This window comes from Oncorhynchus clarkii, chromosome 12, assembly GCF_045791955.1.
Source record: "Oncorhynchus clarkii lewisi isolate Uvic-CL-2024 chromosome 12, UVic_Ocla_1.0, whole genome shotgun sequence".
Lineage (NCBI taxonomy): Eukaryota > Metazoa > Chordata > Actinopteri > Salmoniformes > Salmonidae > Oncorhynchus > Oncorhynchus clarkii.
Window position 1 is genome coordinate 85,649,240 of NC_092158.1, and position 27,340 is coordinate 85,676,579.

Genomic DNA, 27,340 nt, shown 5'->3' on the forward strand with positions numbered 1-27,340 from the left:
ACTTATCTTTCCCCACACCCCCAGCTCCCGTTCCATTTAGCCTTAGACCCAGAACTTCTCTTTCCCCAGACCCCCAGCTCCCGTTTCATTTAGCCTTAGACCCAACACTTGTCTTTCCCCACACCCCCAGCTCCCGTTCCATTTAGCCTTAGACCCAGAACTTATCTTTCCCCAGACCCCCAGCTCCCGTTCCATTTAGCCTTAGACTCAGAACTTCTCTTTCCTCAGACCCCCAGCTCCCGTTCCATTTAGCCTTAGACCCAACACTTGTTTTTCCCCACACCCCCAGCTCCCGTTCCATTTAGCCTTAGACTCAGAACTTCTCTTTCCTCAGACCCCCAGCTCCCGTTCCATTTAGCCTTAGACCCAGAACTTCTCTTTCCCCAGACCCCCAGCTCCCGTTCCATTTAGCCTTAGACCCAGAACTTCCCCCATCCTAAACCTTTATTTCATTAAGGCACCCTTCTTCATCCCACACCAAGCTCCAGCCCCAGCGATAGTACCAGCTTCATCACCAGCCATAGCACCTGTCCCACTCCCAGCCCAAGCTCAGGCAGTGGCGTGCAGAAGAAGGAAGCTGAAATACCTGCTCCGTAGGAGGGGTGGAGGAGGGGTGCGGCTCAGGCCCCTCAGCTCCAGAACCGCCCGGGACACTAAAGGGTTACAGGTGCCTGGGGTGGTCCTCACACCCACGGGAGATAAGGGGGAGGAGAGGAGCGAGAGAGGGGGGCATAGTGGACGTTGGGAGAGAAAGGGTGGAGGGGGATAGTGTTGGACCGCAGGGGGGAGATGTAGAAACGAGGAGCGAGGGAGGCAGGTGAGATGGGGAGCGGGATAAAGGACAGGAGGAGAGGAAAGGGGTTGACTCTGGCGAACGATGATTGAAAGGGGCATTGGGGAAACGGTAGTGCCAGTAGCCTGGGGAGTTGGAGGCTATGGGAAGGTTGTGGGAAGGTTGTTGATCGAGTGAGACAGAACAAGACAGAGGAGCTAAGACTGAGACAGAGTGAGACAGGAGAGAGAGAGCGTGGGAGTGTGAACATGAGACAAAACAAGAGCATGGGATATAAAGAGACGAGATAGTGACAGAAGAGAGAGTGACAGAAGAGAGAGCAACAGAAGAGAGAGCGACAGAGGAGAGAGAGAGAGAGTGGGGCTTTGCTCCAGGGCGCCTGTGAGGCTGTCTGCGCAGTGACATTGTGACCCCTTGCAAGGACAGCAGAGAGAGGGGGCAGAGAGGAGAGGAGAGAGAGGGGGAGATGGGGGAGAGAAGGAGATGGGGCAGCAGGCAGGACAAGAGAGAGAGTTGGGGGAGAGGAGATGACGGGGCAGGAGGGTAACTTACGTGAAGGCGAAGGCCACCAGAGCACCACTAACCACTATAAAGTCCAGGATGTTCCACAGGTCACGGAAATAAGAGCCCTGGTGCAACACCAGGCCCAGATCCACCATCTGAGAGAGAGGTGGGGGGGGGGGGGGAGAGAGAAAGTGAGAGAGAGTGAGGGGGCGTTAGAATGAGGGCGACAGAGAGAGTTGATATGTTTTGTTATTGATTGTCTCACGTCAAAAAAATTACAAGTATAGCTAGAGTGAAATAGATTCAGAATTACCTTAATCAACATCTCAAAGGTGAACACTCCCGTAAACACATAGTCAAAGTAGCGCAGAACCTGCATAAAGGGAGAGAGAGGACACAGAGTTAGCGGACGTAAAGTAGAAGCTTGCTAATAGTTCAGTTAGCATGGAGGGTAAAGTAAAAGTTAGCTTATAGCTAAGTTAGCATTGAGGGTAAAGTAGAAGTTAGCTATAATAGCTAAGTTAGCATTGAGGGTAAAGTAGAAGTTAGCTATAATAGCTAAGTTAGCATGGAGGGTAAAGTAGAAGTTAGCTATAATAGCTAGGTTAGCATGGAGGGTAAAGTAGAAGTTAGCTATAATAGCTAAGTTAGCATGGAGGGTAAAGTAGAAGCTAGCTAATAGTTAAGTTAGCATGGAGAGTAAATATAAGCTAATACGGAAACAGAGCATTGAGTGTCTCACATTGTTGCGAGGTGATTCTGGCCAGACGGGGTCTTCTGCTGCCAGGGCGATACTGCTCATAGCGATGGTAGACAGGATTCCAAACTCAAAGAATTTCAGAGTCACAATGTAGTGGCATAGTCTCCGGAACCTAATCACACACACAGACACACACGAGCATGCACGTACACACATGCAGACACACACAAGCATGCATGTACACACACACACACACACACACACACACACACACACACACACACACACACACACACACATTGCAACAAACACAAAAAAATGCATCATTAATATAATTAATAATGAATGTACATGTGTGTGTGATTGTGATTGTGATTGTGTGTGTGCATGCATGTGTCCACATACGGGTTGGTGGTAGAGAGGATGAACATGGAGCTATAGGGAGGCATTGGTTTGGGTCCATCTTCATCACCCTTCTCATCATCATCCTCCTCCTTATCCTCCTTCTTAGGCAGAGGCTCCGTGTTAGCATTCTTATTGACTGGAGGGATGTAAGAAAGAGAGGGAGGAGAGAGAGAGACAGAGGGGGAGGGAGGGGGTGGATAGGAGAGGAAAGGACAGGGAAGAATGAAGGGAAGAAACAAGAATTCAGAAATAGCATGGCATGTGTGGCTGTTTCTCAATGTTTTGACTGAAGAAGTGACCTGATAAACCTTGGTCATACACAGTCTCCCTCCATCCCCCTCCCCTCCTCTTTCTTCCCTCTCTCTCACCCTGCAATATGGCGTTGTGTGAAGGAAACATGGGTGGTATGTCCACTGCCGTGTGGTCCGGTATCCGGGTGCTACTTCCGTATGCAGGAACCAGGCTTCCATCTAGGCCCAGGTGGGAGCTGCTGTTGGTCAGGTGAGTGTTGAGGCCTGCAGGACCGAAGCCTGGGCCTGGGGTAGTGTGGTTGGCTGGGCTGGGGAGGCCCGAGGCTGGGCAGGGCTGCTGGGTGTAGCCTGGGTGTAGCTTGGGCTGGCTGGTGGCCAGTTTACTGTTCATGACATTGTCCATGTCCTCGCTGTACTGGCTGTCCTGTCTACAGAGGCTCTTCTGGATGGGCCGTGTAGTGGACAGGTTGGGACCATCCCTATAGAGGGAAAGAGAAGGAAAGAAAGAAAGAGAGGGAGAAACGAGAGAGATTGATGGAAGAGAAGGAGTAGGGAAATGTCAGAATGGTTCTGAGAACTACTGTATAAGGACACTGGTTGACAGAGGAAAGTGTGAGTGCGTATACATGTGTGTGTCTGTGTGTGTCAGGGTCTCCCTCACTTCCTGCGGTGTTGCCGCGTCCTCTTCCCCTCACCATCACACCCTGACTGAGTGCCATGGCGATGCCGTCTCTGCCTCCTCTCACCTCCATCACCCCCCTCTTGCTCCCCCTCGCCTTCTCCTTCTGTCCCCCTGTTCTTGTGTCGCCTTTCCCCTCCTCCTCCTCCTCCTCCACCACCTCCACCTCCCCCCTCTTCGTCCTCTGGGGGCATGCGGTGCTGGCGGGGTTTCCTGTGCTCCGATGAGCCCACCTGGCCCCGTGGGTGGTGGTGCCTTCTCTGGGGCCTCTCCTCTCCACTCTGTCCCAGCATCGTTGCATCTAGGCGGGTATGGGAGGAGTGGTGGTGTTGGAGCTCCTGGTGCTCCTTGCTCTCCTTACGGCTCCTGCGGCTCTCCGTAGAGTCTGCCCGCTCGTAAGACCTTGCAGGGCCTGAACCAGACCCTGAGCCCCCACCTCCTCTCTCGTGGACATGTGTCTGCTTGCGGACCAGCTCGTCGGCGTGCTGCTGGCTGAGGCGGGGGTCAGGCTCTTTGGTGGTCTTGTTGGTGTTGTTGTTGCGGTTCTCCTGGGGGTCCACCACTAGAGGGCGGTCTGTGTGGGTCTTCATGTCAGGACGAATGTGGCGGGAGTAGTTCACCTGGAAGAAAGGGGAGGGGGGAGGGAGGGAAAGGTTGGGTTGGGAGAGTTGTAAGCAGGGGACGGAAGAGGAAGGCCAGGCGGAATCAAGGAGAGGCATAATATCGTTAGCATTCCAGAGGTCATATAACCAACCACCTATAACGCTTATTTTTTCAAAAACTTGATTCAATTAATGGTAAATTGACAAAGGCACCAACCAGTATGTTACATTTGGTACCCGGTAATTACCAGGTAGTTATTCATTATGATGAACTATATGAGGTAAGTACCCGAAACTATCAAGCAGCTTAACCCAGACCAATAAAAAGTGTTACCAACTTTCGGAATTTCTCCCCTTTCTGTGTTCCATCGCTCTCTCCACCCTTCTCCATTTGGTTTGTTGTCTCTCACTGTCTCCCTTCCTCCTTTACCCACCTCCCTCCTTACCCCCCTCTCTGGGGTGGCAGGTAGCCTAGAGGTTAGAGCTTGGGACAGTAACTGAAAGGTTGCTTGTTTGAATCCCTGAGCCGGCAAGGTGGAAACATCTGCTGTTCTGCCCTTGAGCAAGGCAGTTAACCCCCACAACAACTGCTCCCCTGGCACCAATGATGTGGATGACGATTAAGGCAGCCCCCTCACCTCTCTGATTCAGCTTAAATGCGGTAGACACATTTTGATTGAATGCATTCAACTGTGCAACTGACTAGGTATCCCCTTTCCATCCCTCCACTCTCCTTCCCTTCCTTCCTTCCTTCCTTCCTTCCTTCCTTCCTTCCTTCCTTCCTTCCTTCCTTCCTTCCTTCCTTCCTTCCTTCCTTCCAGCCTCCCTCCCTCCCTCCCTCCCTCCCTCCCTCCCTCCCTCCCTCCCTCCCTCCCTCCCTCCCTCCCTCCCTCTCTCCTTGCCTTCCTTCCAGCCTTCCCCCTCCCTCCCTCTCTCCTTGCCTTCCTTCCAGCCTTCCCCCTCCCTCCCTCTCTCCTTGCCTTCCAGCGGTCCTCTGGGTCCAGTTCATTGTAGAGTGCCTCTCTGCTGGTCATTAGAGTCTGTTTCCTCAGCTCCTTGGTTCTCTGTTCCCACACGGACTTATTACCACCCTTATTGTTCTTCTGCTGCTCCTTACTACAGGGACGGAGAGAGGGGAAAGGATGAGAGGAGGGACAGAGAGAGGGGGACCGAGAGAGGGGGACCGAGAGAGGAGGGACAGAGAGAGGGGGACCGAGAGAGGGGAAGGATGAGAGGAGGGACAGAGAGAGGGGAAAGGATGAGAGGAGGGACAGAGAGAGGGGGACCGAGAGAGAGGTAGAGGATAGAAGAGATGAGAGATGAGAGAAGAGAGCAGGCGAGAGAAAGAGGAGGGACAGAGAGAGGGGAAAGGATGAGAGGAGGGACAGAGAGAGGGGGACCGAGCGAGAGGAAGAGGATAGAAGAGATGAGAGTAGAGAGAAGAGAGCAGGCGAGAGAAAGAGGAGGGCGGTGAGATGGAGGAAAGGTGAGACAGATGGACAGAGAGTTGGATGAAAGGGGAGAAGAGCGAGGAGAAAAGAGAGGTTAAGAAATATAGACAGAAAGCATGATGGAGAGCAGAGGAGAAGGAGGGGAGGCAGAGAGGTAGAGAAAAGAGAGGATGGATGGGGAGGTTGAGAGTGTCAAATATCAGGTTAAGCAGTGGTATCTGAGTCAATTTACAAATATACAAACACACAGACATACAGAAACCAACATACACAGGTATACAGAAATATAAACACAAGCAAATACACAAACACACACTATAGAGCTCACACACACACACATGTAAAGGGTCACCTTGCTGGACCTACAGGGCAGAAACACAGAGCTACTGAAGGAGTATGGTCGACCACAGTTTCCCAAAGCAGTGGGCAGACCAGCCCCACTTTGGGAAACCACACAGAGAGAGGCACAAGATGGAGAATGATATTGAGGCAAGGTTAGAATATTACACAGTCGACCAGGAAACCAAACCCAAAAGGACCCAATGAAGGAACCAAAATGGAATCATCAACAAAAAGACTGAAAATGGAAGTTCTGAGAAAAAAGGGCAAACCTCAGATAACACTCTATTCTCCATATTTTGCACTACTCTTATGAAAGGCTCAGGTCAACAGTAGTGCACTATATGGGGAATAGGGTGTCATTTGAGATGTTGCCAACGAAAGAACCAAAATGGCGCCCCGGCCCCACTAGCTCCCTTTCCCAGGGACCACAGTCAACCACAGTAAAGCCACAGCCATACTGCGGGGAGCAGCCAACAGAAAATATACTCAGAATAAGCCAACTCAAAAATCAACAAAAAAGCAAAGGAGTAAAAAATCAGAATTAGGGGGAGATAATTAAAACAGGATGGTCTAAAGGAGGAGAGGAAAGGAAAAGCGGGCGAAAAGAAACAGAAGGAGTATAAATGAGTAAATACCAGTCCAGAAAGGGGTCGGAAGCGTTGTGACCTGTGCTGTTTACTTTCTCACTGAGGAGGGAAACAGTCGGTGAGTGACATGACACAGAGAACACACGCGTGCCCAATTCACACTATATGACCAACCAGGGCTGACCTGGCTACGCATCCACCAGAGTGGCTGGAACCATGCTGGAAAGAACCATGTGAAAAAAAGATATATGAGCCAGTACAGTGCATTTAGGGTCGGCCCTATAGTGTGAATGAGGCAACACACTCCTCAAACCTCACCAACACACACACACACACACACGCACGCACGCACGCACGCACGCACACACACACACACACACACACACACACACACACACACACACACACACACACACACACACACACACACACACACACACTTTACACTAACAAATACACACACCATTTCAACTCACACTGCTCAGACAACCATCTTGCAATGTCTCTATTCATCTATCTCTCCATTTCTATTCTGTTCTCCTTTTCTTTCTCTTTTGATCTTCCTCTCCTTTCTCTCTCCATCTTTCACCTTTCTTTCTCTTGCACAAACTTGATTTATCCCTCTAGACTTTTCTCATACTATTTCTCTATCTCAGGATCCACATCTCTCTTCCACTACACAGGCGTCCATATCTCTCTAGCTCACATTTAGTCTCTGTTGCACAAATTCTATTGCACTGTCTTCAGGGTATCTACACATCTCTCCATTCATTCTACCAAACACAGACTGCCCTTCAAAGGGCCAGTTCTCTTACAGCGGATATCTCAAGTCACAAACCGTTACCCAGGTCTTCTTGTTGTCATGCCATGTTTACAACATGTGTTATGTCATCATTATAATAGTGTTATGTCATCATCATTATAATAGTGTTATGTCATCATTATAATAGTGTTATGTCATCAATATAAATAGTGTTCAGTCATCATTATAATAGTGTTATGTCATCATTATAATAGTGTTATGTCATCATTATAATGGTGTTATGTCATCATCATTATAATAGTGTTATGTCTTCATTATAATAGTGTTATGTCATCATTAAAATCGGTGTTATGTCATCATCATAATAGTGTTATGTCATCATTATAATAGTGTTACGTCATCATTATAATGGTGTTATGTCATCATCATAATAGTGTTATGTCATCATTATAATGGTGTTATGTCATCATTATAATAGTGTTGTCATCATTATAATGGTGTTATGTCATCATCATAATAGTGTTATGTCATCATTATAATAGTGTTATGTCATCATTATAATAGTGTTATGTCATCATTATAATAGTGTTACGTCGGCCTTGTGAAGGAGGGGTCAGGTAAAGTGTAACCCATTTAGATCCAGAGAGAAATCTTCTTCCCAGAGTCCCAGACAGGGACTCAGAGTATCTCCTAACCTGCTTTAGCAAGTGTGGAGATTCCAGCTTGGAAAATCCCTGCTTTCAAAGCTATTATATCATCCACATATGCGGATGAATGATATGGATTTATACTGGAATGGTGGGGCAGTGCTAGGAATGACATCACAGTCACCACATTAGTGGAAACCATTCCTAGTATTGCTCTATCAGTGCACCTTTAGCTGTCTTGCAGACTAGGAAACATGACCAAGACACAACACACAACAATAGTCAACACACCACACAAAAGTACATATCAAAAGTGGGCTATGTCAGAGATTGACTGAGTGTGCGTGTGTGTGTGTGTGTGTGTGTGTGTGTGTGTGTGTGTGTGTGTGTGTGTGTGTGTGCATGTAAGTATTTGCTTGCATGCATACGTGTTCATGTTTCAGAGTAGAAACAACAGTTTTAACCTTGGTATAATAATAGTGGTGGTCAACTCTATGTGTGATATTTGCAGTGTCCCTACATCCTCAGGCTCCCCTGCTGTGACATTATAAGGGCTGTGGACCGTGGACACACTGTGAACTTCACCATGAGAGAACAGAGAGCTGCAGAGAAAGGATCTAAGACTCACTGCTTCCTACTGGAGGAGGAGGAGATCAAACACTGTGTGTGTGTGTGTGTGTGTGTGTGTGTGTGTGCGAGCAAGTACGCAGGTGTCTGCAGGTATGTATGCAGGTATGTGCAGCTGAAGAGTGAACACACTAAGAGAGATGAGGGGGCAAGCATAAGAGAAACAACAGAGAGAGATATGGAAACAGAGAAAGAAAGAGAGATACTTACGCCGCTATGGACATGTTGGCTACAGACTGAGGGCTGACTTCGGCCACCTCCTTGGCTTTTTGCAAAGCATTTTTCTTGGAAGCGGCTTCCTCTTCCTGCTCGTCCTACCAAAGAAAGCGAGTGGGAGAGAGAGGGGGGGAGGAGGGGAGACGGGAAATACATAGGAGGGAGAGAGAGGGGGGGATAAAAAGCAGAGATAGAGGAGGTTGATACAGATGGTAGACAGAGTGAGAGAAGAGAGCAATGACCTTTATAGATATGGTTATAGATAGGAGAAAGAGGGGCATTGACAGATACAGATACATGGAGATACAGACGAAGAGGTGAAGTGAAGATGGCTGACTCCAGCCCCAAAATCAGGCCACGCGAGAATATAGCGTGATGCAGACCAAGTGGGGATTTTTTTGTATGGCGACAATGAGAGAACTTTGAATTTGGTCAATATAAAATGTAATTGCTAATTGGCAAAGTGGGGCTTATTTGATCGAATGTTAAGGTTATTACTGTCACACCCTGGCCATAGAGAGGCTTTTATTCTCTATTTTGGTTAGGCCAGAGTGTGACTAGGGTGGGCATTCTATGTTAATTTTCTATGTTTTTGATTTCTGTGTTGTTTGGCCGGGTGTGGTTCTCAATCAGGGACAGTTGTCTATCGTTGTCTCTGATTGAGAACCATACTTAGGTGGCTCTTGCCCACATGGGTTTTGTGGGTAGTTATTTTCTGTTTAGTGTGTTTTGCACCTGACGGAGCTGTTTCGGTTGTTTCTTTTGTTCCTTGTTGTATTTAGTGTTTAGTTTATAAAATAACGATGAACACTTACCACGCTGCATCTTGGTCCTCACCTGCTTCCACCAACGGCCGTTACAATTCCTGATATAAGTGGACGCACGTGGTATGCCTGTTGTTCACATGCATATCTGCCCTCTCATTGGCTAGAATGTTCCCGCCTGTTCCCGCCTTACCCGCCTGCCTTCCGCCCCTTGCAGACATTTATTCCCATTGTTAGAGCATTCAGTCCAATATCTGTCAATATACAGATCATTTTTGATGGGGAGCTAGAGCTGACAGGGTGAGAGGTCAAGTACTGTACCTTAGTGAGTTCCTGTGCGTTGGCCAGATTGTCCACAGCAATGGCCAAGAACACATTCAGCAGAGTGTCTGAGGGCAAAGGGTTAAAGACAGAAACTATACTGTGTGTGTGTGTGTGTGTGTGTGTGTCAAATCAAATTTTATTTGTCACATTCACATGGTTAGCAGATGTTAATGCGAGTGTAGCGAAATGCTTGTGCTTCTAGTTCCGACAATGCAGTAATAACCAACAAGTAATCTAACTAACAATTCCAAAACTACTGTCTTATACACACAAGTGTAAGGGGATAAAGAATATGTACATAAAGATAAATGAATGAGTGATGGTACAGAGCGGCATAGGCAAGATACAGTAGATGGTATCGAGTACAGTATATACGTATGAGATGAGTGTTACGGTTTTCTTCGGGTGAAGTAGAGTCGGACCAAAATGCAGCGTGGTAATTTTCATACATGTTTAATAATGAAGAAAAACGAACAATACTAAAACAACAAACGTAACGTGAAAACCTATACAGCCTATCTGGTGACAACAAACACAGAGACAGGAACAATCACCCACGAAACACTCAAAGAATATGGCTGCCTAAATATGGTTCCCAATCAGAGACAACGATGAACACCTGCCTCCGATTGAGAACCACTCCAGACAGCCATAGACTTTGCTAGAGAACCCCACTAAACCACAATCCCAATTCCTGCGAAAACCCCAAGACAAAACACACCACATAAATAAACCCATGTCACACCCTGGCCTGACCAAAATAATAAAGAAAACACAAAATATAAAGACCAGGACGTGACAGAACCCCCCCCCCCCCCAAGGTGCGGACTCCCGACCGCACAACTAAACCCATAGGGGAGGGTCCGGGTGGGCGTCTGTCCACGGTGGCGGCTCCGGCTCGGGACGTGGACCCCACTCCAACCAAGTCTTAGTCCCCTTGTAACGAGTCCTTTGATTGGCGACCCTCGCCGCCGACCTTGGCCTAATAACCCTCACCAAGGACCCCACTGGACTGAGGGGCAGCTCGGGACTGAGGTAGCTCGGGACTGAGGGGAAGCTCGGGACTGAGGGATAGCTCAGGACTGAGGGATAGCTCAGCACTGAGAGGAAGCTCAGCACTGAGAGGAAGCTCAGCACTGAGAGGAAGCTCAGGCAAGTAGTTGGATCTGGCAGATCCTGGCTGAATGGCGGATCTGGAAGATTCTGGCTGACTGGCGGATCCTGGCTGAATGGCGGATCTGGAAGATTCTGGCTGACTGGCGGCTCTGGCTGCTCCATGCAGACTGGCGGCTCTGGCTGCTCCATGCAGACTGGCAGCTCTGGCTGCTCCATGCAGAGTGGCAGCTCTGGCTGCTCCATGCAGACTGGCAGCTCTGGCTGCTCCATGCAGACTGGCAACTCTGGCTGCTCCATGCAGACTGGCAACTCTGGCTGCTCCATGCAGACTGGCAGCTCTGGCTGCTCCATGCAGACTGGCAGCTCTGGCTGCTCCATGCAGTCTGGCAGCTCTGGCTGCTCCATGCAGACTGGCAGCTCTGGCTGCTCCATGCAGACTGGCAGCTCTGGCTGCTCCATGCAGACTGGCAGCTCTGGCTGCTCCATGCAGACTGGCAGCTCTGGCTGCTCCATGCAGACTGGCAGCTCTGGCTGCTCCATGCAGTCTGGCAGCTCTGGCTACTCCATGCAGTCTGGCAGCTCTGGCTGCTCCATGCAGACTGGCAGCTCTGGCTGCTCCATGCAGACTGGCAGCTCCTTGCAGACTGGCAGTTCTGAACAGGCGGGAGACTCCGGCAGCGCTGTAGAGGCGGAAGGCTCTGGCAGCGCTAAACAGGCGGGAGACTCCGACAGCGCTGGAGAGGAGGAAGGCTCTGACTGCGCTGAACAGGCGGGAGACTCCGGCAGCGCTGGAGAGGAGGAAGGCTCTGGCAGCGCTAGATAGGCGGGAGACTCCGGCAGCGCTGGAGAGGAGGAAGGCTCTGGCAGCGCTGGATAGGCGAGGCGCACTGTAGGCCTGATGCGTGGAGCCGGCACTGGTGGTACTGGGCCGAGAACACGCACAGGTAGCCTGGTGCGGGGAGCTGCCACCGGAGGGCTGTTGTGTGGAGGTGGCACAGGATGGACCGGACCGTGAAGGCGTACTGGAGATCTTGAGAGCAGGGCTGGCACAGGACGTGCAAGGCTAGGGAGGTGCACAGGAGGCCTAGTGCGTGAGGCTGGCACAATCTTCACCAGCCGACTAACACGCACCTCAGGACGAGTATGGAGCACTGACCCAGGTGCCATCAAATCCCCGACACGCTCTGTCGGGCGAATTCCGTACCTAAAGCAGCAACACAGCAACTCCCTCATAACTCTCTCCTCCAATTTCCCCATTAACTCCTTCACAGTCTCTGCTTCGCTCAACTCCAACACCGGCTCTGGTTCTGGTCTCCTCCTTGGCTCCTCACGATAAACAGGGGGAGTTGGCTCAGGTCTGACTCCTGACTCTGCCACACTCTCCCTGAGCCCCCCCCCCAATACATTTTTGGGGCTGACTCTCGGGCTTCCTTCCGCGCCGCCGTGCTTGTTTCTCCAACTCCATTCTCCTATACCCCTCTTCGCACTGCTCCAGCGAATCCCAGGCGGGCTCCGGCACTCTCCCTGGGTCGACCGCCCACCTGTCTATTTCCTCCCAAGTCGTATACTCCAGACTTCGTAGCTCCTGCTGCTGCTGCCTGTCACCACGCCGCTTGGTCCTGTTGTGGTGGGTGATTCTGTTACGGTTTTCTTCGGGTGAAGTAGAGTCGGACCAAAATGCAGCGTGGTAATTTTCATACATGTTTAATAATGAAGAAAAACAAACAATACTAAAACAACAAACGTAACGTGAAAACCTATACAGCCTATCTGGTGACAACAAACACAGAGACAGGAACAATCACCCACGAAACACTCAAAGAATATGGCTGCCTAAATATGGTTCCCAATCAGAGACAACGATAAACACCTGCCTCTGATTGAGAACCACTCCAGACAGCCATAGACTTTGCTAGAGAACCCCACTAAACCACAATCCCAATACCTGTGAAAACCCCAAGACAAAACACACCACATAAATAAACCCATGTCACACCCTGGCCTGACCAAAATAATAAAGAAAACACAAAATATAAAGACCAGGGCGTGACAATGAGTATGTAAACAAAGTGGCATAGTTAAAGTGGCTAGTGATACATGTATTACATAAAGATGCAGTAGATGATATAGAGTACAGTATATACGTAGACATATGAGATTAATAATGTAGGGTATGTAAACATTATATTAGGTAGCATTGTTTAAAGTGGCTAGTGATATATTTTACATAATTTCCCATCAATTCCCATTATTAAAGTGGCTGGAGTTGAGTCAGTGTGTTGGCAGCAGCCACTCAATGTTAGTGGTGGCTGTTTAACAGTCTGATGGCCTTGAGATAGAAGCTGTTTTTCAGTCTCTCAGTCCCAGCTTTGATGCACCTGTACTGACCTCGCCTTCTGGATGATAGCGGGGTGAACAGGCAGTGGCACGGGTGGTTGTTTTCCTTGATGATCTTTATGGCCTTCCTGTAACATCGGGTGGTGTAGGTGTCCTGGAGGGCAGGTAGTTTGCCCCCGGTGATGCGTTGTGCAGACCTCACTACCCTCTGGAGAGCCTTACAGTTGTGAGTGGAGCAGTTGCCGTACCAGGCGGTGATACAGCCCGCCAGGATGCTCTTGATTGTGCATCTGTAGAAGTTTGTGAGTGCTTTTGGTGACAAGCCGAATTTCTTCAGCCTCCTGAGGTTGAAGAGGTGCTGCTGCGCCTTCTTCAAGATGCTGTCTGTGTGGGTGGACCAATTCAGTTTGTCTGTGATGTGTATGCCGAGGAACTTAAAACTTGCTACCCTCTCCACTACTGTTCCATCGATGTGGATAGGGGGGTGTTCCCTCTGCTGTTTCCTGAAGTCCACAATCATCTCCTTAGTTTTGTTGACGTTGAGTGTGAGGTTATTTTCCTGACACCACACTCCGAGGGCCCTCACCTCCTCCCTGTAGGCCGTCTCGTCGTTGTTGGTAATCAAGCCTACCACTGTTGTGTCGTCCGCAAACTTGATGATTGAGTTGGAGGCGTGCGTGGCCACGCAGTCGTGGGTGAACAGGGAGTACAGGAGAGGGCTCAGAACGCACCCTTGTGTGGCCCCAGTGTTGAGGATCAGCGGGGTGGAGATGTTGTTGCCTACCCTCACCACCTGGGGGCGGCCCGTCAGGAAGTCCAGTACCCAGTTGCGCAGGGCGGGGTCGAGACCCAGGGTCTCGAGCTTGATGACGAGCTTGGAGGGTACTATGGTGTTAAATGCCGAGCTGTAGTCGATGAACAGCATTCTCACATAGGTATTCCTCTTGTCCAGATGGGTTAGGGCAGTGTGCAGTGTGGTTGAGATTGCATCGTCTGTGGACCTATTTGGGCGGTAAGCAAATTGGAGTGGGTCTAGGGTGTCAGGTAGGGTGGAGGTGATATGGTCCTTGACTAGTCTCTCAAAGCACTTCATGATGACGGAAGTGAGTGCTAGTAGTCGTTTAGCTCAGTTACCTTAGCTTTCTTGGGAACAGGAACAATGGTGGCCCTCTTGAAGCATGTGGGAACAGCAGACTGGGATAGGGATTGATTGAATATGTCCGTAAACACACCAGCCAGCTGGTCTGCGCATGCTCTTAGGGCGCGGCTGGGGATGCCGTCTGCAGCCTTGCGAGGGTTAACACGTTTAAATGTTTTACTCACCTCGGCTGCAGTGAAGGAGAGGCCGCATGTTTTGGTTGCAGGCCGTGTCAGTGGCACTGTATTGTCCTCAAAGCGGGCAAAAAAGTTACTTAGTCTGCCTGAGAGCAAGACATCCTGGTCCGTGACGGGGCTGGTTTTCTTTCTGTAATCCGTGATTGACTGTAGACCCTGCCACATACCTCTTGTGTCTGAGCCGTTGAATTGAGATTCTACTTTGTCTCTATACTGACGCTTAGCTTGTTTTATTGCCTTGCGGAGAGAATAGCTACACTGTTTGTATTTGGTCATGTTTCCGGTCACCTTGCCCTGATTAAAAGCAGTGGTTCGCGCTTTCAGTTTCACGCGAATGCTGCCATCAATCCACGGTTTCTGGTTTGGGAATGTTTTAATCGTTGCTATGGGAACGACAACTTCAACGCACGTTCTAATGAACTCGCACACCGAATCAGCGTATTCATCAATGTTGTTGTCTGACGCAATACGAAACGTATCCCAGTCCACATGATGGAAGCAGTCTTGGAGTGTGGAATCAGATTGGTCGGACCAGCGTTGAACAGACCTCAGCGTGGGAGCTTCTTGTTTTAGTTTCTGTCTGTAGGCAGGGATCAACAAAATGGAGTCGTGGTCAGCTATTCCGAAAGGAGGGCGGGGCAGGGCCTTATATGCGTCGCGGAAGTTAGAATAGCAGTGATCCAAGGTTTTGCCAGCCCTGGTTGCGCAATCGATATGCTGATACAATTTAGGGAGTCTTGTTTTCAGATTAGCCTTGTTAAAATCCCCAGCTACAATGAATGCAGCCTCAGGATGTATGGATTCCAGTTTGCAAAGAGTCAAATAAAGTTCGTTCAGAGCCATCGATGTGTCTGCATGGGGGGGAATATATACGGCTGTGATTATAATCGAAGAGAATTCCCTTGGTAGATAATGCGGTCAACATTTGATTGTGAGGAATTCTAAATCAGATGAACAGAAGGACTTGAGTTCCTGTATGCTTTTGTGACCACACCACGTCTCATTAGCCATAAGGCGTACGCCCCCGCCCCTCTTCTTACCAGAAAGATGTTTGTTTCTGTCGGCGCGATGCGTGGAGAAACCAGCTGGCTGCACCGACTCCGATAGCGTCTCTCCAGTGAGCCATGTTTCCGTGAAGCAAAGAACGTTACAGTCTCTGATGTCCCTCTGGAATGCTACCCTTGCTCAAATTTCATCAACCTTGTTGTCAAGAGACTGGACATTGGCGAGAAGTATACTGGGGAGTGGCGCACAATGTGCCCGTCTCCGGAGTCTGACCAGAAGACCGCTACGTTTCCCTCTTTTACGAAGTCGTTTTTTTGGGTCGCCGGCTGGGATCCAATCCGTTGTCCTGGGTGAAAGGCAGAACACAGGATCCGCTTCGCGAAAGTCATATTCTTGGTCGTACTGATGGTGAGTTGACGCTGCTCTTATATTCAGTAGTTCTTCTCGACTGTATGTAATGAAACCTAAGATGACCTGGGGTACCAATGTAAGAAATAACACGTAAAAAAACAAAAAACTGCAGTTTCCTAGGAACGCGAAGCGAGGCGGCCATGTGTGTGTGTGTGTGTGTGTGTGTGTGTGTGTGTGTGTGTGTGTGTGTGTGTGTGTGTGTGTGTGTGTGTGTGTGTGTGTAAGGATACAGTTGCCGAAAAGTGTGAGCACGATGAAGAAGAGGGGCAGCTCGGGACTGAGGTAGCTCGGGACTGAGGGGAAGCTCGGGACTGAGGGATAGCTCAGGACTGAGGGATAGCTCAGCACTGAGAGGAAGCTCAGCACTGAGAGGAAGCTCAGCACTGAGAGGAAGCTCAGGCAAGTAGTTGGATCTGGCAGATCCTGGCTGAATGGCGGATCTGGAAGATTCTGGCTGACTGGCGGATCCTGGCTGAATGGCGGATCTGGAAGATTCTGGCTGACTGGCGGCTCTGGCTGCTCCATGCAGACTGGCGGCTCTGGCTGCTCCATGCAGACTGGCAGCTCTGGCTGCTCCATGCAGAGTGGCAGCTCTGGCTGCTCCATGCAGACTGGCAGCTCTGGCTGCTCCATGCAGACTGGCAACTCTGGCTGCTCCATGCAGACTGGCAACTCTGGCTGCTCCATGCAGACTGGCAGCTCTGGCTGCTCCATGCAGACTGGCAGCTCTGGCTGCTCCATGCAGTCTGGCAGCTCTGGCTGCTCCATGCAGACTGGCAGCTCTGGCTGCTCCATGCAGACTGGCAGCTCTGGCTGCTCCATGCAGACTGGCAGCTCTGGCTGCTCCATGCAGACTGGCAGCTCTGGCTGCTCCATGCAGACTGGCAGCTCTGGCTGCTCCATGCAGTCTGGCAGCTCTGGCTACTCCATGCAGTCTGGCAGCTCTGGCTGCTCCATGCAGACTGGCAGCTCTGGCTGCTCCATGCAGACTGGCAGCTCCTTGCAGACTGGCAGTTCTGAACAGGCGGGAGACTCCGGCAGCGCTGTAGAGGCGGAAGGCTCTGGCAGCGCTAAACAGGCGGGAGACTCCGACAGCGCTGGAGAGGAGGAAGGCTCTGACTGCGCTGAACAGGCGGGAGACTCCGGCAGCGCTGGAGAGGAGGAAGGCTCTGGCAGCGCTAGATAGGCGGGAGACTCCGGCAGCGCTGGAGAGGAGGAAGGCTCTGGCAGCGCTGGATAGGCGAGGCGCACTGTAGGCCTGATGCGTGGAGCCGGCACTGGTGGTACTGGGCCGAGAACACGCACAGGTAGCCTGGTGCGGGGAGCTGCCACCGGAGGGCTGTTGTGTGGAGGTGGCACAGGATGGACCGGACCGTGAAGGCGTACTGGAGATCTTGAGAGCAGGGCTGGCACAGGACGTGCAAGGCTAGGGAGGTGCACAGGAGGCCTAGTGCGTGAGGCTGGCACAATCTTCACCAGCCGACTAACACGCACCTCAGGACGAGTATGGAGCACTGACCCAGGTGCCATCAAATCCCCGACACGCTCTGTCGGGCGAATTCCGTACCTAAAGCAGCAACACAGCAACTCCCTCATAACTCTCTCCTCCAATTTCCCCATTAACTCCTTCACAGTCTCTGCTTCGCTCAACTCCAACACCGGCTCTGGTTCTGGTCTCCTCCTTGGCTCCTCACGATAAACAGGGGGAGTTGGCTCAGGTCTGACTCCTGACTCTGCCACACTCTCCCTGAGCCCCCCCCCCAATACATTTTTGGGGCTGACTCTCGGGCTTCCTTCCGCGCCGCCGTGCTTGTTTCTCCAACTCCATTCTCCTATACCCCTCTTCGCACTGCTCCAGCGAATCCCAGGCGGGCTCCGGCACTCCCCCTGGGTCGACCGCCCACCTGTCTATTTCCTCCCAAGTCGTATACTCCAGACTTCGTAGCTCCTGCTGCTGCTGCCTGTCACCACGCCGCTTGGTCCTGTTGTGGTGGGTGATTCTGTTACGGTTTTCTTCGGGTGAAGTAGAGTCGGACCAAAATGCAGCGTGGTAATTTTCATACATGTTTAATAATGAAGAAAAACAAACAATACTAAAACAACAAACGTAACGTGAAAACCTATACAGCCTATCTGGTGACAACAAACACAGAGACAGGAACAATCACCCACGAAACACTCAAAGAATATGGCTGCCTAAATATGGTTCCCAATCAGAGACAACGATAAACACCTGCCTCTGATTGAGAACCACTCCAGACAGCCATAGACTTTGCTAGAGAACCCCACTAAACCACAATCCCAATACCTGTGAAAACCCCAAGACAAAACACACCACATAAATAAACCCATGTCACACCCTGGCCTGACCAAAATAATAAAGAAAACACAAAATATAAAGACCAGGGCGTGACAATGAGTATGTAAACAAAGTGGCATAGTTAAAGTGGCTAGTGATACATGTATTACATAAAGATGCAGTAGATGATATAGAGTACAGTATATACGTAGACATATGAGATTAATAATGTAGGGTATGTAAACATTATATTAGGTAGCATTGTTTAAAGTGGCTAGTGATATATTTTACATAATTTCCCATCAATTCCCATTATTAAAGTGGCTGGAGTTGAGTCAGTGTGTTGGCAGCAGCCACTCAATGTTAGTGGTGGCTGTTTAACAGTCTGATGGCCTTGAGATAGAAGCTGTTTTTCAGTCTCTCAGTCCCAGCTTTGATGCACCTGTACTGACCTCGCCTTCTGGATGATAGCGGGGTGAACAGGCAGTGGCACGGGTGGTTGTTTTCCTTGATGATCTTTATGGCCTTCCTGTAACATCGGGTGGTGTAGGTGTCCTGGAGGGCAGGTAGTTTGCCCCCGGTGATGCGTTGTGCAGACCTCACTACCCTCTGGAGAGCCTTACAGTTGTGAGTGGAGCAGTTGCCGTACCAGGCGGTGATACAGCCCGCCAGGATGCTCTTGATTGTGCATCTGTAGAAGTTTGTGAGTGCTTTTGGTGACAAGCCGAATTTCTTCAGCCTCCTGAGGTTGAAGAGGTGCTGCTGCGCCTTCTTCAAGATGCTGTCTGTGTGGGTGGACCAATTCAGTTTGTCTGTGATGTGTATGCCGAGGAACTTAAAACTTGCTACCCTCTCCACTACTGTTCCATCGATGTGGATAGGGGGGTGTTCCCTCTGCTGTTTCCTGAAGTCCACAATCATCTCCTTAGTTTTGTTGACGTTGAGTGTGAGGTTATTTTCCTGACACCACACTCCGAGGGCCCTCACCTCCTCCCTGTAGGCCGTCTCGTCGTTGTTGGTAATCAAGCCTACCACTGTTGTGTCGTCCGCAAACTTGATGATTGAGTTGGAGGCGTGCGTGGCCACGCAGTCGTGGGTGAACAGGGAGTACAGGAGAGGGCTCAGAACGCACCCTTGTGTGGCCCCAGTGTTGAGGATCAGCGGGGTGGAGATGTTGTTGCCTACCCTCACCACCTGGGGGCGGCCCGTCAGGAAGTCCAGTACCCAGTTGCACAGGGCGGGGTCGAGACCCAGGGTCTCGAGCTTGATGACGAGCTTGGAGGGTACTATGGTGTTAAATGCCGAGCTGTAGTCGATGAACAGCATTCTCACATAGGTATTCCTCTTGTCCAGATGGGTTAGGGCAGTGTGCAGTGTGGTTGAGATTGCATCGTCTGTGGACCTATTTGGGCGGTAAGCAAATTGGAGTGGGTCTAGGGTGTCAGGTAGGGTGGAGGTGATATGGTCCTTGACTAGTCTCTCAAAGCACTTCATGATGACGGAAGTGAGTGCTAGTAGTCGTTTAGCTCAGTTACCTTAGCTTTCTTGGGAACAGGAACAATGGTGGCCCTCTTGAAGCATGTGGGAACAGCAGACTGGGATAGGGATTGATTGAATATGTCCGTAAACACACCAGCCAGCTGGTCTGCGCATGCTCTTAGGGCGCGGCTGGGGATGCCGTCTGCAGCCTTGCGAGGGTTAACACGTTTAAATGTTTTACTCACCTCGGCTGCAGTGAAGGAGAGGCCGCATGTTTTGGTTGCAGGCCGTGTCAGTGGCACTGTATTGTCCTCAAAGCGGGCAAAAAAGTTACTTAGTCTGCCTGAGAGCAAGACATCCTGGTCCGTGACGGGGCTGGTTTTCTTTCTGTAATCCGTGATTGACTGTAGACCCTGCCACATACCTCTTGTGTCTGAGCCGTTGAATTGAGATTCTACTTTGTCTCTATACTGACGCTTAGCTTGTTTTATTGCCTTGCGGAGAGAATAGCTACACTGTTTGTATTTGGTCATGTTTCCGGTCACCTTGCCCTGATTAAAAGCAGTGGTTCGCGCTTTCAGTTTCACGCGAATGCTGCCATCAATCCACGGTTTCTGGTTTGGGAATGTTTTAATCGTTGCTATGGGAACGACAACTTCAACGCACGTTCTAATGAACTCGCACACCGAATCAGCGTATTCATCAATGTTGTTGTCTGACGCAATACGAAACGTATCCCAGTCCACATGATGGAAGCAGTCTTGGAGTGTGGAATCAGATTGGTCGGACCAGCGTTGAACAGACCTCAGCGTGGGAGCTTCTTGTTTTAGTTTCTGTCTGTAGGCAGGGATCAACAAAATGGAGTCGTGGTCAGCTATTCCGAAAGGAGGGCGGGGCAGGGCCTTATATGCGTCGCGGAAGTTAGAATAGCAGTGATCCAAGGTTTTGCCAGCCCTGGTTGCGCAATCGATATGCTGATACAATTTAGGGAGTCTTGTTTTCAGATTAGCCTTGTTAAAATCCCCAGCTACAATGAATGCAGCCTCAGGATGTATGGATTCCAGTTTGCAAAGAGTCAAATAAAGTTCGTTCAGAGCCATCGATGTGTCTGCATGGGGGGGAATATATACGGCTGTGATTATAATCGAAGAGAATTCCCTTGGTAGATAATGCGGTCGACATTTGATTGTGAGGAATTCTAAATCAGATGAACAGAAGGACTTGAGTTCCTGTATGCTTTTGTGACCACACCACGTCTCATTAGCCATAAGGCGTACGCCCCCGCCCCTCTTCTTACCAGAAAGATGTTTGTTTCTGTCGGCGCGATGCGTGGAGAAACCAGCTGGCTGCACCGACTCCGATAGCGTCTCTCCAGTGAGCCATGTTTCCGTGAAGCAAAGAACGTTACAGTCTCTGATGTCCCTCTGGAATGCTACCCTTGCTCAAATTTCATCAACCTTGTTGTCAAGAGACTGGACATTGGCGAGAAGTATACTGGGGAGTGGCGCACAATGTGCCCGTCTCCGGAGTCTGACCAGAAGACCGCTACGTTTCCCTCTTTTACGAAGTCGTTTTTTTGGGTCGCCGGCTGGGATCCAATCCGTTGTCCTGGGTGAAAGGCAGAACACAGGATCCGCTTCGCGAAAGTCATATTCTTGGTCGTACTGATGGTGAGTTGACGCTGCTCTTATATTCAGTAGTTCTTCTCGACTGTATGTAATGAAACCTAAGATGACCTGGGGTACCAATGTAAGAAATAACACGTAAAAAAACAAAAAACTGCAGTTTCCTAGGAACGCGAAGCGAGGCGGCCATGTGTGTGTGTGTGTGTGTGTGTGTGTGTGTGTGTGTGTGTGTGTGTGTGTGTGTGTGTGTGTGTGTGTGTGTGTGTGTGTGTGTGTGTGTGTGTGTGTGTGTAAGGATACAGTTGCCGAAAAGTGTGAGCACGATGAAGAAGACTGAGAAGACCATCCCGTTGTTGACTCCTCCCTGAGATTCTATTCCATCATACATGACCATGTTCCAGTCTTCTCCGGTCAGGATCTGGGGGAGAACACACTCCTAATAAACATGTAGGATCTGGGGGAGAACACACTCCTAATAAACATGTAGGAGCTTCATTTTAGGAACTTTGCTATAGCAGAAAAAAAACAGCAACAGGAAATGTGAATTTTTATTTATAATTTAATTAAATTTTAATTATTATTAATTATTAATTAATATTATTATATTATTAATTAATTATTATGTGGATTATAATTAGTGGACATTTTTTGTAGGGGTTGATCAATTTTTGTTAGGGCAAATCAAGTCTGACATTTTAAAGTGGAAATTACACACTTTAGAAGCCTTTGAATACCTTGAATACACTACAAGTTTGCATTTTCTGCGGAGCGGGACATTTCTCAGGAACAAAAGAGTGATAAAATTAAGATCCTACATCTGTACACACACAAACACTCATACACTCGTACTACTGTACACATACACTCTTATACACACACACAATCTTATACACACACACACACTCTTAAACACACACACTTAAGCACACACACTCTTATACACACACTCTTAAATAAACACACGCTTTGCACACGTTAGGACTGCTTATCTTGTGACTGCTTACACTCTCACCTTTCCCTGCCTTTACACTCATCTATCCTCTTTCTTTCTCTCCTATCCCTCATTTCCAGTGTGCTACCACTCCCACTCTTCTTCTGCCCTCTTTTCTCATTCCATTATCTCTTTCCTTTCTCTCCCCTCTCCACTCCCCCCTCCCGTCTTTATCCACTCACCTGGAACACAGTCATTATTGCTGCAGGGAAAGTATCAAAGTTGGTCGAGGGAGTGCCAGATTCAAAATTAAACCTAGAGGATAAACAGAAAGAAATTGAGGAAGAGAGAAAGAGAGAGCGAGAAAGAGAGAGCGAGAGAAAGATAGCGAGAGAGAGAGAGAGAGAGAGAGAGAGAGAGAGAGAGAGAGAGAGATTAAAGATGACACCAAACAGTCAGATACTGAAGATAAAGAGTGGCAGGGGAAGGGGGGGAAGGGGGAGGAAGGATGAAAGGGGCAAGAAAAGAGGGGGAAAGAAGAGGAGGTACTGACTGTCCTCCGAAGAGTTGCATGCCCAACAGAGCGAAGACGACGATAAAGAGGAAGAGGAGGAAGAGCAGGCTTATAATGGATTTCATGGAGTTGAGCAGAGATACAACCAGGTTCCTCAAAGACGCCCAGTACCTGACAGAGAGAGAGAGAATAGTAGAGAGAGGGGGGGAGGGGCGCGGGAGAGAAATCACAGCAGCAAGATTTGTGACCTGTTGCCACATGAAAAGGGCAACCAGTGAAGAACAAACACCATTCTAAATACAACCCATATATTTTCCATTTTGTACTTTAACTATTTGCACATCGTTACAACACTGTATATAGACATAATATGACATTTTAAATGTCTTTATTGTTTTGGAACTTGTGTGAGTGTAATATTTACTTTTCACTTTGTATTATTTATTTATATTGCTTTGGCAATGTAAACATATGTTTCTTCCCATGCTAATAAAGCCCCTTGAATAGAACTGAGAGAGTTGAGGAGAGAGTGTTGGAGAGAGGAGAGAGAGCTTGTGAGAGAGAGAGAAAGAGTTTAGAAAAGCCTATAAATGTCTAAATGCCTTCATGGTCGTTTGTTAATGAGACATGCTGACAAACAGATTGATAAGATATCCGATACAGAGGTTGACTCAAAGTCAGTAGAGACTTACTTGGTGACTTTGAAGATTCTCAGTAACCTTAGAGCTCGTAATACACTGATACCAAAGGATGTCCCAGGCTGGATAAAACCCCACAGCACCTCGAATATGCTGCCACATATTACCTGCCACACACACACACACGATTAGTGATGTTATCCAAAACATGCGGTCAAAAATTATATGTAAGTGTGTGTGTGTGTGTGTGTGTGTGTGCGTGCGTGCGTGCGTGTGTGTGCGTGTGTGCGTGCGTGCGTGCATGTGTGTGTGTCCGTGTCACATGTGCACCGTGTGTACCCTAGAGTAGACAAGTTCCACCACTCACAATGCAGTCAAAGCAGTTAAAGGAGGAGTGAAAGTAAGGCTGTGACCCCAGTCCATAAATCTTTATACCCATCTCAGAAATGAAGATACTCAAGAAGACGAACTCTGCAAAGTCTGGAAGAGGTGAAAAGAGAGAGGGAACAGGGTGAGAGAGAGCGGGAAAGATCAGACATGAATGAGCAAGCAGGAAAATGCAGGAGGATGAAATCGAAAGAAAATGAATAAAGAAGGGCATTGAACAATTCACTGTAAGAAGCAATCAGAGAGGCAGAAAGACTGGCACGGATCCCTCCGGAACGTTCATTACACACACCTGTCCCCTATTCCCACTGATTAGTACTTGTATAAGTTTGCCCTTTGGTTTCCATTGGGCTGTCGATTATTGTTACTATGTCCGTTGGTGCGTGTGAGTACCTGTGCTGTGTGTTTTGGCCTTCATGCCATTGTGGATTGAGCAGATGATTACGGGTCGTGTCCAGTGTGTTAATTATTGTGCATGTGTGTTATTTATTAGAGGTACTCCTCACTCTTTTGTTTGGGTTTCAACTCTGTGTTTTTGTTACGTGTTTGTTTGGTCTTCGTCCCCGTGCCTTTACATGGTACGCCATAATTTGGGGCTTAATAAAAAACATTATTACACATTCCTGTGTCTGTCTCCCGAATCGCCTTTAAGCCAACGTGACAGAATCTCCTTTAAGCCAACGTGACAGAATCTCCTTTAAGCCAACGTGACAGAATCTCCTTTAAGCCAACGTGACAGAGAGAGGTAGAGAGAGAAATAAAAAAAAGTATCTAGAATTTTATCCTTCATATAAGAGTGTATGTGTACAGTAGTATGAGTGTATGAGTGTCTGTGTGTGTACAGATGTAGGATCTTAATTTTATCCATCCTCCCACCCTCTATCCCTCCCTCCCTCCCTCCCACCCTCTATCTCTCCCTCCCTCCATACCTCCCTCCCACCCTCTATCCCTCCCTCCCACCCTCGATCTCTCCCTCGCTCCATCCATACCTCCCTCCCCCCCTCTACCCCCCCCACCCCCCTCCCTGTATGTCTACTCACAGAGGAAGTCTGAGAGTGGTTCAGGCTGGTCGTAGTGTACTACAGCCACACACATGGTGTTAAGTCCCACCAGACACAGTACACTCCAGTAGAAATACTGGGTCTTCACAATGCGTCGGATGAAGAAACGCAGACGACGCTCCCTCTTATGGAAGTTAGAGCCCTCGAGCTTTGAACTCTTCAGACTGGCCCGCGCAAAGGGAGAACCTGGGAGGAGAGGAGAAGAATGGGAAAAGGAGAGGGGGATAGTGGAGAGGAGAAGAGTGGGAAGAGGAGAGGGGGATAGAGGAGAGGAGAAGAGTGGGAAAAGGAGAGGGGGATGGAGGAGAGGAGAAGAGTGGGAAGAGGAGAGGGGGATGGAGGAGAGGAGAAGAAAGGGAAGAGGAGAGGGGGATGGAGGAGAGGAGAAGAGTGGGAAGAGGAGAGGGGGATGGAGGAGAGGAGAAGAAAGGGAAGAGGAGAGGGGGATGGAGGAGAGGAGAAGAGTGGGAAGAGGAGAGGGGGATGGAGGAGAGGAGAAGAAAGGGAAGAGGGGATGGAGGACAGGAGAAGAGTGGGAAAAGGAGGGGGGATGGGGACAAGAGTGGAGAGAAAAAACACATTTGGTTAGCATGTAACATCTTGTGTGTGTGTGTGCGTGTGTGTGGTGTTTCTTACCCAGTGCCAGGTCTCCATTCCCATCCTCTGGGTTAAGGAGATCTGTTTTGTTCTTGTGGTTTTTGATGGTGGGTCTCCTGCGGGTGCCTGAATGGGAAAAATAGAACACAGTGACGCACAACTACTCACTATAGAACACGCAAACAAACACTGGCACAGAAGCAAAGATGCTACATTTACACTAGTAAAGATGCTACATTTACACTAGTGAAGATGCTACATTTACACTAACAAAGATGCTACATTTACATTAGCAAAGATGCTACATTTACACTAGCAAATTTGCTACATTTACACTAGTAAAGATGCTACATTTACACTAGTGAAGATGCTACATTTACACTAACAAATATGCTACATTTACACTAGTAAATATTCTACATTTACACTAGCAAAAATGCTACATCTACACTAGCAAATATTATAGATTTACACTAGCAAAGCTGCAACATTTATAATAGGAAAGATGCTACATTTACACTAGCAAATATGCTACATTTACACGAGCAAAGGTGTTGCATTTACACTAGCAAAGATGCTCTCGTTACACTAGTAAATATTCTACATTTACACTAGCAGAAATGCTACATCTACACTAGCAAATATTATAGATTTACACTAGTAAAGATGCTACATTTACACTAGCAAAGCTGCAACATTTATAATAGGAAAGATGCTAAATTTACACTAGAAAATGTGTTACATTTACACTAGAAAATATGCTACAGTCACACTAGCAAAGATGTTCCGGTTACACTAGTAAAAATTCTACATTTACTCTAGCAAAAATGCTACATTTACACTAGCAAAGATGCTACATTTACACGAGGAAAGATGCAACATTTACACCATTAAAAATGCTACATTTACACTAGCAAAGATGATACATTTAGACTAGAAAGATGCTACATGTATACTGGTAAAGATAATACATTTACACTAACAATGATGCTACATTTACACAATGTTATATTTTCTCATTGTCTGTCTCTATATACATTCTAACATCATATCTATGTCACTACACACACACACACTTGGGAAAATACCGTCAAAGGCATCAGGGTCTTCATCATCTGCTAAGATCACTTCTTCTATAGGAAGCAAAAGTGAAGTAAACAAAACAGAGAATGTATATGGCAATATGTAACATATATAACATAAATATATAACATATATAACATCAATATATAACATAAATATATAACATATATAACATCAATATATACCATAAATATATAACATATTTAACATAAATATATAACATATATAACATAAATATATAACATATTTAACATAAATATATAATGTGTATAACATACATATATTGCATATATAACATAAATATATAACATAAATATATAACATATTTAACTTAAATATATAACATATATAACATAAATATATAACATATGTAACATAAATATATGAAATATATAACATAAATATATAACATATTCAACATAAATATGTAACATATATTACATAAATATATAACACAAATTACATAAATATATAACATACATATATAACATTAATATATAACATAAATACATATCATATATAACATAAATATATAACATAAATAACATAAATATATAACATAAATATATACCATATATAACAATAATGCATAAAAAAAATACATATCATACATAACATAAATATGTAACGTACATAACAAAAATATATAACATATATAACAGAAATATATAACATATATAACATAACATAAATATATAACATATATAACATAAATATGTAACGTACATAACAAAAATATATAACATATATAACAGAAATATATAACATATATAACATAACATAAATATATAACATATATAACATAAATATATAAAATAAATATAGAACATATATATAAGATAAATATGTAACATATATAACATGAAT

General features: G+C 47.7%; 1 protein-coding gene across 1 annotated transcript in view; it reads right to left on the minus strand.

Annotated features, from left to right (window-relative positions):
- LOC139421561 (voltage-dependent P/Q-type calcium channel subunit alpha-1A-like) overlaps nucleotides 1-27,340 on the minus strand; it is a 192,606-nt gene that overhangs the window by 82,613 nt on the left and 82,653 nt on the right. Inside the window, exons 9-26 of the mRNA XM_071172579.1 lie at nucleotides 26,479-26,523; nucleotides 25,430-25,516; nucleotides 24,773-24,979; nucleotides 23,713-23,825; nucleotides 23,400-23,512; nucleotides 22,747-22,878; nucleotides 22,436-22,508; nucleotides 21,563-21,680; nucleotides 9,653-9,720; nucleotides 8,562-8,665; nucleotides 6,363-6,413; nucleotides 4,915-5,050; nucleotides 3,315-3,952; nucleotides 2,771-3,132; nucleotides 2,403-2,538; nucleotides 2,040-2,169; nucleotides 1,611-1,670; nucleotides 1,346-1,452 (exon numbers count right to left, since the gene is read on the minus strand). Of these exons, the coding sequence (XP_071028680.1) occupies nucleotides 1,346-1,452; nucleotides 1,611-1,670; nucleotides 2,040-2,169; nucleotides 2,403-2,538; nucleotides 2,771-3,132; nucleotides 3,315-3,952; nucleotides 4,915-5,050; nucleotides 6,363-6,413; nucleotides 8,562-8,665; nucleotides 9,653-9,720; nucleotides 21,563-21,680; nucleotides 22,436-22,508; nucleotides 22,747-22,878; nucleotides 23,400-23,512; nucleotides 23,713-23,825; nucleotides 24,773-24,979; nucleotides 25,430-25,516; nucleotides 26,479-26,523 (2,680 nt within the window). The remainder of the gene's footprint in view (nucleotides 1-1,345; nucleotides 1,453-1,610; nucleotides 1,671-2,039; nucleotides 2,170-2,402; nucleotides 2,539-2,770; nucleotides 3,133-3,314; nucleotides 3,953-4,914; nucleotides 5,051-6,362; nucleotides 6,414-8,561; nucleotides 8,666-9,652; nucleotides 9,721-21,562; nucleotides 21,681-22,435; nucleotides 22,509-22,746; nucleotides 22,879-23,399; nucleotides 23,513-23,712; nucleotides 23,826-24,772; nucleotides 24,980-25,429; nucleotides 25,517-26,478; nucleotides 26,524-27,340) is intronic.